The 15,739-nt window shown below is 43.2% G+C and overlaps 2 protein-coding genes across 2 annotated transcripts; one reads left to right on the forward strand and one right to left on the reverse strand.

The window, feature by feature from the left end:
- Nucleotides 1-1,582: 1,582 nt before the first annotated feature.
- On the reverse strand, nucleotides 1,583-6,246 carry LOC118420530 (gastrula zinc finger protein XlCGF49.1-like). Its single transcript, XM_035827374.1, has 2 exons — nucleotides 5,967-6,246; nucleotides 1,583-2,394 (listed from the first exon to the last, which is right to left on the reverse strand). Exon 2 carries the CDS (start codon nucleotides 2,379-2,381, stop codon nucleotides 1,686-1,688), a length of 696 nt encoding a protein of 231 aa, XP_035683267.1. The 5' UTR covers nucleotides 2,382-2,394; nucleotides 5,967-6,246; the 3' UTR covers nucleotides 1,583-1,685.
- A 1,220-nt stretch (nucleotides 6,247-7,466) lies between these two features.
- Nucleotides 7,467-15,512, forward strand: LOC118420535 (demethylmenaquinone methyltransferase-like). Its single transcript, XM_035827382.1, has 6 exons — nucleotides 7,467-7,695; nucleotides 11,241-11,364; nucleotides 11,601-11,735; nucleotides 12,726-12,861; nucleotides 14,531-14,623; nucleotides 15,057-15,512. The coding sequence occupies exons 2-6, from the start codon at nucleotides 11,257-11,259 to the stop codon at nucleotides 15,242-15,244; spliced, it is 660 nt and encodes a 219-aa protein (XP_035683275.1). The 5' UTR covers nucleotides 7,467-7,695; nucleotides 11,241-11,256; the 3' UTR covers nucleotides 15,245-15,512.
- The last annotated feature ends 227 nt before the right edge of the window (nucleotides 15,513-15,739 follow it).

The following is a 15,739-nucleotide window of genomic DNA, read 5'->3' on the forward strand; positions in this document are numbered from 1 at the left end:
ACAACAAACTACAACGATATAGCATTCTCACATCTAATACAAGGCCGGGTGAAAAATAAAAATACAAAATTTTGTATGTTTTAGAATGGTTTATTTGCCAGAAATCTTCCAATGTCGAAAACAACACATTTCCTAAATTTCAACACAAAGAACACACTGTTGTAGTGTCCACGTAGGTTAGGAAGATATGAATGCAATCAGACCAATAGTAAAACAGAAATATCTTTATATCTCTGTTATGCCTAGGTTACACATAGCCGACTTTGGCTCCCGAACACTAGCCGACTCTTAGCCGACCCAAGTCGGCAGTAGTTCGGGAGTAGTCTGACCAGTTTAGGCCACGCCTATTTTTTAGCGCCGAACATGTCCCGAACACCTCCCGACCAGCAAATGACTTACTCCCGACTATGTCCCAAATGCTAACTAACCTATCACCAACCATCCCGACCTCTAGCCGCAGACTGCCGAATCACTCCTGACTAATCCCCAACCGATTGCCGACCCTTTTTCGACTTGAAATAGACATAATCAGCGATTTTCAAAAGAGTGCTCATTTTCGTTTTTAATCAAGAATGTCCTTTGTTCTATTTGTAAACATCACCAAGAGATCAAATTTAGATCACATATAGCTCCAGTGCGGCATTTATGGGTCTTTTTGTTTTTGGCTGGATGTCGGTCGTGTGAAGTTCGGGAGTGATTCGTCTACGTTCTGGCAATAGTCTTTTTGCTTGGGAATGAGTTAGCAGAGATTTGTCTAAGGTCTTGGGGTGAATCATTGGTAAGTTGGAAACAGGCTGGGAGTAAATCAGCAATGTTTATGGCGTGGTTAAGATTTAATTTGACTGCTGACTTACTCCCGAACACCAACCGAACACTAGCCGACCGTGCCGAACACCAGCCGACCACCAACCGACCCATTCCAGAGTTGCCGTTCAGAGCCGAATGTTTTGAACATTTCAAAACATTCGGATGGAGCAGCCGAACACCAGCCGACTCAGCCGAACGCCAGCCGAACGCCATCCGACTCAGCCGAACGCCAGCCGACTACAGCCGACTAGCTCCCGAATCACTCCTAAACCATAGTCGGGAGAGAATCGGGAGCCAAATTCGGCTATGTGTAACCTAGGCATAAACAGCCCAATCATCAAATTCTATAGCGTAGCACCGAACCTGCGTCATTCCCATATCTACGACCAAATTATTTTCTTGGCTTCTCTTTGCCAAACTATCATTGTCCTGCTTTTCCCCCTGGTACCTTAAACCTTTAATTCGGTAGCTGTGAACTTCTATCACTGTGGGTTCGCACGTGGCTTCGGAGATGGTCTGACTGACAGAAGTTCTAAGTCTTACTGCATTCTTCACAAAGGTAGGGTTTCACCCTGGTAGCTGTAAGGTTTCGTCACACCGGTAGGGTTTCATCCTTAATCGTGCATGAAACCGCCACACCGGTTGCTGTGAAGTTTAATCGCTGTGAGTTCGCTTTGCCTTGTGGCTCCGGAGATGGTCTGACTGAAAGGTTTAAGTCACGTACATGTGTCCTAAGTGTTATTACATCCTTCACACTGTGGGTTCGCTTGTGCCTCCGGAGATTACCTGAGGTACGGAAGCTCCTACTGCATTCTTTACACTGGTATGGCTTCTCACCGGTATGAGTCATCACATGGCTCTTCAGGTTATCAAGCCGACTAAACTGCCTGCCGCCACTCCTCACATCTGTAAGATTTCTCACCAGTGTGAGTCCGCATATGGTTCTGCAGACTACACATCTTACTGAACTGTTTACTGCATTCATCGCACCTATAGGGCTTCTCTCCGGTATGTGTCCGCATGTGTATCTTCAGATTACCCAACACACTGAACTGTTTGCTGCATTCATCACACTTATAGGGCTTCTCTCCGGTATGTGTCCGCATGTGTATCTTCAGACCACCCAACACACTAAACTGTTTGCTGCATTCTTCGCACTTATAGGGCTTCTCTCCGGTGTGAGTCCGTATATGACTCTTCAGATGATACATCCTACTAAACTGATTTCCGCACTCCTCACATTTGAATGGTTTCTCATCAGTATGAGTCCTCATATGACTCTTCATATTGCCCTGGTCACTAAACTGTTTGCTACACTTATCACACTTATAAGGTCTCTCACCGGTGTGGGTTCTCATATGTCTCTTCAGATTACAAAGCCAACTAAACTGTTTGCTGCACTTCCCACATCTTAACGGTCTCTTGCCAGTGTAAGAACGCATATGTCTCTTTAAGCCACTCAGTCGACGAAACTCCTTGCCGCACTCGCCACACTTGTGTGTACGCGAAAGATCCTCTCCACGTCCATTACTTCCCTTCTCTTTTTCCAGATGAGATACAGCCGGGGTCGCCATGTTATATAGGACACTGTGGAATGAAAATGAATGTCAACATTTAGGAAAATCCACTTAGCTGACAAGCACACGCAACTTTAAGTTGAGTTATGAAAATTACTGCTGCCTTCTTACAGACGGACTTCTGATATGGTGTTCTGCATGATTGAAACCGCATTGCAATTATTAGTACTGCAGATTTTTAGGAACATTTGTGGTTGCAGTAGGTTCTAAAAGTTAGGTGTTTGGTGTTGTTGACAGGCAGTGAAAAGGGGTCAAAAGGTTTTGCCATCTATCTTTTGATCCCGTATAACGTAGTTCTAGCTGCCGGAATATTAGACCTTGTTTTGTCGTCAAATTACACTTTAGAGGCCGGGCAACCATGCCGATGTGAGTTTTTCATGTTCTAAAACTAGGGTTGGTGATTTTGACAGCAACTTTCTGCCCTGATACCCATTGTTAGGAATAGACCGTCTAAAAACAGAACTTTGCCCTGCAGCAGTTTGCGTACCGATAAAACAGGTTCGGAAGGTTCTGAATGATATTGAAACACCGCAGGGGGATTTGACAAACAGTTCTGCATTAAGAGAAAAATCTGAATTTCCAAACAAACATATGAAGCGCAAGATAGTACATGTAGACTACACGCCGAAATAATAGAATGCTTTATACAAAAGCTGTACAGGACAAAAATGATGATATATCTGATTACGTGTATTACCTACTATGTGTATATAGACACCTATATAGTGTCATACCAACTAAGTGACCCGATCAACCAGGCCTGCATGCGATCACTTACTATAACAGGCTCACTGTTGACAGCCTGTCAAATAATACTTTCCTCCTAAACATCTTGCTAGATGAGGGCCCCAATGGGGGGGTCCCGACAACGCTCTACGCTAAATTCTGATGGCCGGCTACGTATTACGCTGAATTCATGAAGCCTCTCTACGCCCTACGCTAAATTCAAAAGCTTCCCCACACGTTATGCAGAACTCATAACCGAGTAGCCTGGGTACCATTCTCCGCGCCGGTCGGCTTTGGGGTGCTTTACCCGGCACCGACCTGCTTCTGTCAGCCTGTCTGATTAGCTGCCCTTTGAGATTTCGCCGATATCTAGCTTGAAGCCGGCCTTTTGAGTTTACCCCGCGCGACTAAATTAACCTAACCCCGTAAGAACTCCCCCGGCCTGTACCAATTAACTGTACGGGCGGCCACCCCTACACCGCCGAGCGCCTCGATGGTATAGTACCCAGGCTAATCACCGAGCGACTGAGCGTTTGTGTCAAAGATGGTATACAAGTTGAGTTAAAAGTATTCATGGTAACCGGCGGCAGAGGCGGCGGCAGCAAATTTCTAACGCGGGGCGCAATATTGCTGACCGAATTTTTATCATCTTGAGCGCCGAAGGCGCGACAATCCTAGGGGGTCCAGGGGCATGCTCCCCGGGAAAATTTTGAAATCTTGACCCTCTGAAACGCTATTTCCTGCATCTGAGGGGCAACTTTTTCTTGCAGACTAGAAATGAAAACAGAACTGCAGTGGATGTCACTCGGGGACAGAAGGAAAATGTCCAGACTTTTCATGATGTACAAAATGACCAATAAACTGGTGGACGTACCGACTGATGAGTATCTAATACCAGCTCAAAAAGAACAAGAAACAGTCATGTCTTCAAGTACCAGAGTTACCAACCTAGAATTGATGTGTTAAAAAATTCGTACTTTCCCAGAACTATCGCGGAGTGGAATTTGTTATTACCAAGCACAGTAGGGGCATCTCCTCTAGAGGCGGCAGGAAATATTGTCTGGGGGGACGATCTTTTCCTGACAGAATTTTGCAGCAGATGTAACGCCTTTGACGCAACCCGTAAACTTTGCCGTTAGACTAGATCGATTTTATGAAATTTGCATCATCAAAAATACCCCAAGTTTTAGCTTGCCCCCCCCCCCCCCCAACATATTTTCCTAGGCAATACCTAATGCCGCCAAAAACAGGATATGATTTTGCTATGGTAACTGTTTTGGCGTATCTTATTACCTGGATGTCTAACCTTCATCGACGAATCTTTAATGCCATTTCTATTAAAAATACAGTTTAAAATTTTGATGGCGACGCCCCAACATATTTCAACCATGTCGCCGAGAGCGCAGATTGTGCGGGGCGTCGCAAAGGAGGTCCACGGAAATTTTGAAATCTTGACCCTCTGAAACGCAATTTCCTGCATTTTGACGGGACTTAGGGCAATGGTTAGGGCAGGTTTGATTACGCTATATGCACAATTCATCCATTACGTTTTACGGTAAATTCCGGGGAGCTACAACGTATTACGTAGAATGAAAAGAGTCAATTACGCTCTACGCAAAATGCACCGATTACACTCTACGTTGAATTAAGCGATCCGTCTACGCTCTACGTAAAATTAAAACGGCCGATTACGCTCTACGCAAAAGGGCATTGGGGCCCTCCTAGATGAAACACCAGTTGGCGCAGAAAAAATACATTTGATATCATAAGATTTAATTGTAGAATATAGCAAATGAACGTAAAAAATACATTGTAAGCCATTTTCGCCAAAAAAATATCAAAAAACGGTTACCATGGCAACACGAACATCAATGCGATTAAGTCAGTGTGGCCTAAAAGTTCGCTGGCTATGAAGGGAAGAGAATAGTTCAATTTCCAGGAGAGTTTTGCCACTATACTACTAGGGTTCATTGACCCGGGCAGCAGGGTGAAATTAGGGCAGGAGTCCACAATGATCCGTACCCTGTAATTAGTCGGTCTGGTGGAGGCTATTTTAGCTGGGTGTCATCTGCAAGATGGTTCATTGTATCATTTATGTCACATTATTACATTTCATTTATTCATTTCTTTATACGGACAAAAAGTATCTTTCAAATATACACAGTTTTGAACTTCATAGAGCAAACACAAAGATAAGAAAGAATCCATAGTCACAAACTAACTGTAGAGGCCAGAAGATACTAAAACTCCCCGTGACCAGAGCTTTTGTCCATTCTGCCCAAATGGGATCGAAGACGAAAGTCATTTTGTTATGGATTGTTTGCAATATAATGATAAACGCATTAAGCTGTACACATGCACTTGTGTCCGCTTGCTTGAAATAATTTGCTACACTCTGTTCGTTGGATAAATTCAACTACATTCTGGCAGGCGATAACCTTTATTGCGTACAAACAGACAAATATATCTACGAATGTTTATACCGTAGAACCAATAGTGCAAATGATATGCTAGACGAATATGTTGCCTTATTCATACATGTAGATATTCATATAAATCTGTTTAGTTGTACTGGAAGAAGTTGTTATAGAGCTAACGAAACCTGTTTTCAGGTGTCCCTGGACACACAATACTCTCCTTGCGGAGACATTCACACAAAAGATTACTAGTATTCAGGTCAACGTAAAATAGAAGTATCCTTCTTCAGTCCATTTTTGTGTAACGCATTGTCTTAAATGCTACACAGGGAGTTTATATTAGGAAACGCCTACAACGTATAGTACAAGTTATCAACGTATTGTGGTCGAAGTCTAAGGTCTTCATTCTACGAAACACATAGATACTTTAAAGTCTTACCTGTGTTTCTACACGTAAAGTGGGACGACGATTCTGGCAGCTTGAGCTTTGTCCTTCCGTCTTATATATTATCGGGGTGGGGATACATAATATGGGTCAAAGTTCATGTTGCACGCCTGATTACCTCAATTTATCTTTTCTCGCCAGGCAAGAATGCAAATGTTTAGCCATTGGTGACCGGATTCAATATAGTTGGGGGTCTGCATGGTCTTTTACGTAAGGCGTAGGCAGCACCTACAGGAGAGCATAACCCTGGCTAGGGATAGATGAACCTGGAGGCAACTCTCGATCTTCATGTCTACCTTGTCCCCCCAACGACCTGGAGGTCAAGGGACTAGGTAGGTAGGTAGGTAGGTAGGCAGCCCATTTCTATTTCCCGTAATTCGTAGGGAAAACCATCTTAATTACGTAATTCGTAGGCAGTGAAACCTTCCATAGGCAGTGAAATTTGCACTGGAAAAAGACAAAAAAAACATTTCGTGTTCACACTGGCTGTATATAATTTGCATGTATTTTTCACATTGCATTTCAGTTCATGCTAACATGCAATTTTATATGCAACATCCCCCCTCCCCCTCAAAAAAGAAAACTTTCTAGTGCACATAATACGTAATGATGGGTTCAGGTCGAGACTTATAAGTCCGGACCTGAACCTGAACTGCTGGACTTAAATCCGGACCTGAACCTGAATATGAGTCTAGGTACGCACCACTAGACTTCGCTTAATCAACTGCGGTAAGATCGGGTTGATATAAAATACGGATGGTCAAAAGATCAGATCTCCGAACACCTGCAGCTGGAGACTGCCGTAGGCGTGGAGTAAGGACTGGTCCAAAGTAGCTACAGGTGTATCTATAGACCTTGGATTACTGATCGCTCCAAGTGGCGATTTTTATTAACAGGGCCGGGATGATATGAAAATTTTGAAATTTAAATCGTGAAATCGGGACCTTAATCAGTCATTCTGTTCTTAACGTGTGACAAAACAACTGACATTTGCACTTTGGTGCATTTATGTAACCATGTCCTACTTGGTCACTGAACCATGCTACTTGGGCAGAAATTTTTCTCCATTGTCTGCTGACCTTTCAAAATATATAGTGCCCACTAAACTGGTTATTGTGGTCGTTGTCTGCTGAAAACGCGTTTAAGGGTCTGCATGGGGGTTCCCATCAACGATTTACGCTAAAGTCAGAAGAAGCTCCCCCTAAGTATTACGCTAAGTCAAGGAAAGCAATTACGGTAAATTTGGTCGCCTAGCTATGAATTACGCAGATAAGATGATTTCCCTACGAATTACGGGTAATAGAAATAGGCTGCCTAGTACGTAAAAGACCATGCAGACCCCAAATATATTGAATCCCGTCACCAATGGCTACACATTTGCATACTTGCTTGGCGAGAAAAGATAAATTGTTTGGCGCATTCCATTATGCGTTTAGGGGACATGGTTCAACGGAGTCTGAGTATGTGGCTGCAAAGTTGGTGTGTTATAACAGCTATATAGATATCATAAATACCGATACAGTTGCACAAATCCTTGACAAAACAGGGAATCCCTACATAATGGTATCTGAAACCTGAAATAAAATGTACGTTTGATGGGTAACCAGGCCCACAATATGAACTTTGACCCCTATTATGTATCCACGTCCTGGTAATAGATAAGACAGAAGGACAAAGCTCAAGCTGCCAGAATCGTCGTCCCACTTTACGTGTAGAAACACAGGTAAGACATTAAAGTATTTATGTGTTTTCTAGAATGAAGACATTTGACTTAGACCACAATACGTTGATAATTTGTGGGCGTTTCCTAATATAAGCTCCATGCCGAGCATTTCGGCCGATGCGGTACACAAAAACGGACTGAAGAAGGATACTTTTTGTTTTTCGTTGACCTAAAAACAAGTAATCTTTAATTTTGTGTGAATGTCTGAGCAAGGAGGTTATTGTGTGTCCAGAGACACCTGAAAACAGACCACAACCTGATTGTTATGTGCAACAAATAAATGAATAAATAGAGAAATTTTTGTTAACACGACAAAAGTACAACGCCTTTAGTAAGGTCTATAAAAATTAAAATTTTACACTATTGTGTCTACGGTATAAACATTCGTGGATATATTTGCCTACTTGTACACAGTAAGGGTTATCGCCTCCCAGATTGTAGTTGAATTTATCTATCTATCAGATAGTAGCAAATTCTTTAGAATTTTTCTTTAGAGCAAGCGGACAGAAATGTACAACAGTTCTCTTAATGCAAACCAGGTTGTCTAATTCCCCTGGGACGTTTTGTTACAAAACAGAACCTTCCGAACCTGTTTTGTCGGTACGCAAACACCTGCAGGGCAAATTTCGGTATTTAGACTGCCTGCCTATTCTTAACAATGGGAATCATGGCAGAAAGATTCTGTCAAAAATCACCTACCTACGAGTTTTAGAACATAAAAAACTCACATTGGCATGGTTGGCCGGCCTATAATGTGTAATTTGACGACAAAACAAGGGGGAAAAATACGGCATAATTACGTTATACGGGATCATAACATTTTGACCCTTTTTCACTGCCTGTAAACAACACCAAACACCTCATTTTTAGAACCTACTGCAACCACAAACATTGCTAAAAATCAGTTTCTTCAACACAATAAATAGGTTACAACGTAAGGGGACTTTTGATGAAATGAAAAAAACTTATGGTGATGATGCCCCATCATATGACCTTGTAAAACGCTGGCATCCTGAATTCAAACAAGGTCGGAAGTCTGTGGAAACAGCTCCCAGACCTGGTCGTCCCTCTTCTGCCATTGATGAGGCATCTGTCGGAGGACCAACCTGGGATGTCCTACAAGAACGGTGTCCAGAGCTACATCAAATGATGGGAGAAATGCAAAACTCTGGGTGTTTCCTATGAAGAGAAAGACTAATAACTGTGCCAAGTTTCATTAATATCCTGCTATGGGAAATGGGTCAGGGGCATTACTTATTGAATGCCCCTCGTATATACAACACAGTAGAGAATCATATTGTATTGAGCAATTTCTAACTTACATCATTTGTGGACTACTCAATGATAATTTTGCTGAAAATGAGATCATGTGTATCGCAACTTCACAATTTTTGCCCTGCAACGTAGAACTAAGTTCCCCTTTTCATGCTAGACAATGTGAAGGCCATGTTTCTCACTTCATAAAATTTGATCAAAATAAAAGCATACATGTACAATCACACACTGTCCTTTTTCTTATTAATTTATGTGTAACTTTAATATATGGTCACTGCAACTCCTGACTTACAAGAGCATACGTTTCTCAAGATTCACATGATATTGAATACATTCAAGTTGTACATATACAATATATGTTGAATATATTTGTTTCACTCACTCTCTGCCATTAGTTTCCATAGTTTGCATCCATATTACAGTCTTATTTGCATACTCGGCACAATTCCCTGGTTCGAAACCGAGAGTGGATGTTTTTTTTCCTTTTTAAATATTGAAGATAATATATAAATATTCTATTCATTTATTGATATTATATTTTTATATATAATTTTTATTATTATTTTAGTATTCATTTCACATATGCAAGGCCTTTGTCTTATGAACAGGACTTCATGAGGACTACCTGAGTATATTGATAGATTTTATAATGAACTTATTGTACATTTTAAAATAAAGTTGTAAGCCAAGACCCGCTATTAAACAGCACTCCTTTCCAAAATAACAATTTTTCTTATAGACGCAACAGCACTTGAGTGACTTTTTCTAACAGATTTTACTTCAAGAAAAAGACAGGTCACACTCATAAACGTAGACGAAACGCCAGCTTTTTTTAAAAGCACTTGTTTTAATCTTTTGACCTGAACATGCTATGGTCTTGATTTCTTGGTGACAGATAGCTTGTGACATGAGGAAGAGGATATATAGGTTTGGGCCCCCTAGCGAACTGCAGGGGCAATTTTGTCAGAATCTTCCAGGGAGCATAACGGAACATAGGAATGATGGATTTCTATGATATTTAGCATGTAGGTATTTTTGGCAGAGATGTACATAATGAAGTGAAAATTATGCAAATTTTGACTTAATTTGCATACTTTATGAGGAAAAAATCTATATTTCCAGCATTTTCCATTATAGGACTTAAATACATGTAACATGTGAAATTGGTGGCAGGTGGAAGATTATCAGATACCAACTATGCAAATAAGTCCTAGTTTGCATAATTAATGTGAAAGTGTCCTAATTCATCGAAGTGCATGTAGTAAATGATTGGATTGTCAACATTGTGACCTGTGTAAGTTATTTAAAGGTGTCCATGACGAAGCATAAATTATGTAGATGTCCAAGTCATTTGCATAATCAGAATATTTCATGGAGGTATGAGGTCTCCGAACTCTTATTGTCTCTGTAACCCGCTTGGTTCGTCGGATGATGGTCACATGTGCTGTCTTTTCTCTCTCTCTCTGTGGTTTTTACAACGAAGCTGAGTCAGATCATATCTCAAGTAGGAGCCAGCTATGTGAATCACATTACCGGCAGTTCGCCCAAGTAAACCGTGCCATGCCATGCCAAACTACGTCGTAGATGTATGAAGTCTGTATTTTCAGCAAAGTTAAGACATAGATTTGGTTCACATCAGTTACCACTCACCGTTCTACAACTTAAATGATTTTGTTTGTGCTATAGAGCAGAGTCGTTTGACTGCCTCTAACTTTCTCCCAAGCAAGGATCCATACACAAGTTTGCTCTCTTTTCTTTTAACTTCTGGCACTGTCAAAGTCGTCGTACGGTTTTGAGGTCTAAAGATTTTAGCAGGCCAAGAAGACCAAGCCAACTGCTGACAAGGATGTAATACTGCTTTGTTTTAAAGGTAAACTGTCGAATTTTGTACGACGCAAGCGCGATGGTGATTGTTACAAGAATGCTTTCAATTTACGATCGTACGACGTACGTGAACGACCACTAACACCCCTGTCACATTAGCCACGATCTTCGGGCGTATCGATGGAAGATCGGCCATTTTTAAGATCGACAGGGGGTTGCGCGTATTTTGCACCTGAAAACCGTCCCTGTCACATATAAGCCATACTTTGTACTTTGTGCATTGTTGTGCAATAAAATTGCAATATTATTATTATAAACAAGGCTCGGGCTCTTGCCGCAGAATCGATTTTCGCCAAATGTGGCAGGGGTATAAAGAACATCTTGCGGCCAAAAGCCGTATTGGAACTAATTTAAAAACTATCTATACCCTGTGTTTATTGCTGTAGTCACGCTATACACATCATGTCAGCGGAGAAAAAGATACCCCCCGAGATGTTCGACCCAAAATGCAATATGACCCCGGAAATGACGGCAAAGCTCTACGACAACTGGTCTGGTTACTATGAAGAGGTGCGTTGCTAGCATGCTGGGTGAAAAATTTTACACCCTAGAAACTAGACACAAACAAACAAACAATTGGTTTACAATTTTACGATAGATACATTCTGACGTCACAGCTTTTCGACAGTGTTTACATCATAATGTATTTTCCCAGCAGATGTTAGGTCGGACCATTTTCTGATTTCTGCCATTTCCATTGCACATGCGCATCAAACCGTGAGTAAGCTTATTGTCTCTCCCCACAGGAGATTATAACGCAGCGGAACTGCAGAGCTCCCCGTGTCTGCGCAGGCGCTGTAGCAAAAGCCCTGGGCGGGTCGGACCGAGGGAAGGCCCGGGTTCTTGACGTGGGTGCCGGGACCGGAGCGTGCGGGGAAGAGGTGAGAAGGTCCGGGTTCTTGATGTGGGGGCGGGGACGGAGCGTGCGGGGAAGAGGTGAGAAGGTCCGGGTTCTTGATGTGGGTGCCGGGACCGGAGCGTGCGGGGAAGAGGTGAGAGGCCCGGGTTCTTGATGTGGGTGCCGGGACCGGAGCGTGCGAGGAAGAGGTGAGAAGGTCCGGGTTCTTGACGGGGGCGGGGACCGGAGCGTGCGGGGAAGAGGTGAGAAGGTCCGGGTTCTTGACGGGGGCGGGGACCGGAGCGTGCGGGGAAGAGGTGAGAAGGTCCGGGTTCTTGATGTGGGTGCCGGGACCGGAGCGTGCGGGGAAGAGGTGAGAGGCCCGGGTTCTTGATGTGGGTGCCGGGACCGGAGCGTGCGAGGAAGAGGTGAGAAGGTCCGGGTTCTTGACGGGGGCGGGGACCGGAGCGTGCGAGGAAGAGGTGAGAAGGTCCGGGTTCTTGATGTGGGTGCCGGGACCGGAGCGTGCGGGGAAGAGGTGAGAGGCCCGGGTTCTTGATGTGGGTGCCGGGACCGGAGCGTGCGGGGAAGAGGTGAGAAGGTCCGGGTTCTTGATGTGGGTGCCGGGACCGGAGCGTGCGAGGAAGAGGTGAGAAGGTCCGGGTTCTTGACGGGGGCGGGGACCGGAGCGTGCGGGGAAGAGGTGAGAAGGTCCGGGTTCTTGATGTGGGTGCCGGGACCGGAGCGTGCGAGGAAGAGGTGAGAAGGTCCGGGTTCTTGACGGGGGGCGGGGACCGGAGCGTGCGAGGAAGAGGTGAGAAGGTCCGGGTTCTTGACGGGGGGCGGGGACCGTAGCGTGCGGGGAAGAGGTGAGAAGTCCGAGTCAGGATTGATTGATTGATTGATTGATTGGTTTATTGGTTAAACGCTTTATGGCTAAGTTGGGCTTCACCAACATAGACGCTGTGGACGGGAGTAAGGATTGATTAATTGATTGATTGATTGATTAGTTAAATGTTTTATTACTTCTTAGCTCGCGAAGTTGGGCTTTACCAACATAGACGCTGTGGACGGGAGTCAGGGCATGCTGAGCCAGGCCGAGGGGAAGCACATCTACAACCGACTCATCTGCGCCTTTGTCGGACCGAACCGTCTGGACATCGAAGCCGGTAACTCCGAGTGTTTAGACTTGGCTGGCGTTTTGACATTTTCTCCCAATGTCTTTTTACAGTTCAAATGTTGCTAAGTCTTTACTTAACGATGTCTGAGATATACATGTAGTAAATTGAATCTCCGCAAACAGTTTCATCAAGTTGGTAAATCAGTACTAAATAAGTTTCAGTTTTTTAACTAGAGTTTGGCGACCTCATACCTCCATGAAATATTTAGAGCTTTTGTAAATATTATGCAAATCGCTTGCACATTTTCATGATTTATGCATGGTGATGTTCATCACTGACTAACATACACATGTCAAGTATAAAATTCCCATCAATAATCAGTAAGCGGTTTAGTAATTTTCGTATATATTTTGCAAATCAGTTCCTCATTAGCATACTTGGTATCTTCTTATGTTCCATCTATCATAATTTACAATTATTGAAAAAACAATTGAACTATGCAGTTTTCACATTAATTATGCAAATTAAGTCATTACTTTCATAACATGTATATCATTATGAACATCTTTGCCTAAGGTACCAGCATGCCTAAAATGATGTGAATCCGTCATTTCTTTCTGCAGTTGTCCTCTTTGGAATGTCTTGCCAAAAATCACGATGGTAAAATTTGGCCCCAAAATTTCCAGACTTCTATGTGGGGATTTAGAACACGAATCGGGTTCGATCTGACGCGATCGCGCGCGAATTGAACAGAACGGGCGTTCTATTGGAGGTCACTCGCGGTCATCCGCAGGTTGTTACAGAAAACGCCCTCATTTTCCCGGGTGCCGTGCGTCAGAAGAAAAACAAACATTTTCACAAATATAAACCTTTATCTGGCAAGCTTAGTTTTGCTGCCGCTTAGTTTGGAACATGTGACATGTAACAAAGCTGCTGGTGTCATTATTGGTGACCTTGAATATTACAACACTTGTTTACGGCGGTATCAGTTACTCCATGTCCCTATCGGTGATACTAGACATACGGCCAAACATGGTATTTAAATCGCTTACAAAACGCGGGCAAATCAACTCTTTCAGGACTTCTATTGTCGACAACTAATATCTCCAGCTTTGTGTCTTAGGGATTTTTGAAACATGGATGCAATTTTGAATTACTAGTCTTTGAGTTAGAAAATTTGAAAAAAATGCTGATTTTTCGACCTTATTTTGGCTGTAAAATAGTTTTAAGTAGAAGTTGAAAATATCTGAGACAGAAAGTTTTATCTTGATATCATTACCTATATGATATAAAAGATTTGTATTTTCAGTCAAATTTAGGACCAATCTAAATATGGTATTTGTTTTTTTGGTCCACCAAACACCCTTTCTAAATCAACCAACTAGGCACATTTCAGAAAACATTGAGACAAAACTGTGCAGCACACGTACACGGTAAGATACGTGTACACACTGCCAGTTTTCATTTAATATCGACGAGGCACATGCGAGGGGTTGCTTTTCTAACTACCATGATCTGTTGGAATATGTTCCAGTTACTGTCAGGTCCCCCGGAGCGCGCGCGCGGGAGCCCCGGTAACCCGATACCCAACGTTCGAATGGAAACTTTGGGGCCAAATTTCACCATCATGAATGCCCCTGCAGTTTCAAAAATTAATGTTAGGGGGCTGAAACTTGCGCCACTTTTAAGTTATTGAGAGGACCTGTGTCCTTTACAGACACCTATGACGCCATCGCTTGCAGCGCTGTTTTCGCACCCAACCACCTGAAGGAGGACTGCCTACCTGAGCTCATACGGGTCGCCAAACCAGGTGAGCAGAAGGTCCAGACACGCTATATTCAACGTGGTGTGGATATATAGGACTAAGAAAGAAGGAAGGAAAAAGGAACAAATACGCACGCTTACGCACACAAACACACGCACGCATATACGTAAATATTATTCTATAACAGTTTCCGTCTCGCCCCGGCTATATCGTTATCACGTTCCTTGAGAGTACCTGCACACATGTCACTTTAGTGACAAGCTAGAGCCGCGCGCGCGCGCGCGCACACACACACACACACACACACACACACACACACACACACACACACACACACACACATATATATATATATATATATATATATATATATACATATATATATATATATATATATACATATAAACCTCCTAACCGTCCCCCTGTCGTCTATAACATATCCTATTATATCCTATAACAGCCTCCGTCTCGCCCGCAGGTGGCTATATCATCATCACGCTCCGTGAGGAGTACCTGTACATAGTGGAGGATTACATTGACAAGCTGGAGCCCGCCATGGCCCGTCTGCAGGACGAGGGACTCTGGGAACGAGTCAGCCGGGATGTCTTCAAGATGTACGAGGTCGAAGACAAAGACGGGATCACCTTCGTCTTCAAGGTCCTGTAGCGGGCGACATTTCTGTTCAAATATGATCACCTTCGTCTACAAGGTCCTGTAGCAGGCGACATTTCGGCTCAAATGTGATCACCTTCGTCTACAAGGTCCTGTAGAAGGCGACATTTCGGCTCAAATGTGATCACCTTCGTCTACAAGCACCTGTAGCGGGCGACATTTCGGCTCAAATGTGATCACCTTCGTCTACAAGGTCCTGTAGCGGGAGACATTTAGGCTCAAATGTGACTTGCTAAAAATAAAAGTTCAATGATTAGATTCATTTTCTAGTCATGCTGTTTTTTTTTTTACATTTCAACAACATTCTCTGTACTTGACGAGTGTGTTGACTAAATGATTCAATAACGATGTTTGTCCGGCCTTCTGCAATTAGGGCCTAGCGTAAATATCAATACTACCAGCCGTATAATCACCACCTGGCGAAACACACCAGCTTCGCAGGCAAGCAACGGCGACGGAGACAAGTTCGGTTATATCGAACGGCCTGTC

Source organism: Branchiostoma floridae, chromosome 8 (genome assembly GCF_000003815.2).
Source record: "Branchiostoma floridae strain S238N-H82 chromosome 8, Bfl_VNyyK, whole genome shotgun sequence".
Taxonomy (NCBI): domain Eukaryota; kingdom Metazoa; phylum Chordata; class Leptocardii; order Amphioxiformes; family Branchiostomatidae; genus Branchiostoma; species Branchiostoma floridae.

Bases quoted from the DNA above. Each gene is read 5' to 3' on its own strand.
- LOC118420530 (XM_035827374.1), bottom strand. From the start codon at position 2,381: ATGGCGACCCCGGCTGTATCTCATCTGGAAAAAGAGAAGGGAAGTAAT.
- LOC118420535 (XM_035827382.1), top strand. From the start codon at position 11,257: ATGTCAGCGGAGAAAAAGATACCCCCCGAGATGTTCGACCCAAAATGC. The intron at 12,862-14,530 runs GTAACTCCGAGT...TGTCCTTTACAG, and splicing joins CCGTCTGGACATCGAAGCCG to ACACCTATGACGCCATCGCT. The intron at 14,624-15,056 runs GTGAGCAGAAGG...TCTCGCCCGCAG, and splicing joins CATACGGGTCGCCAAACCAG to GTGGCTATATCATCATCACG.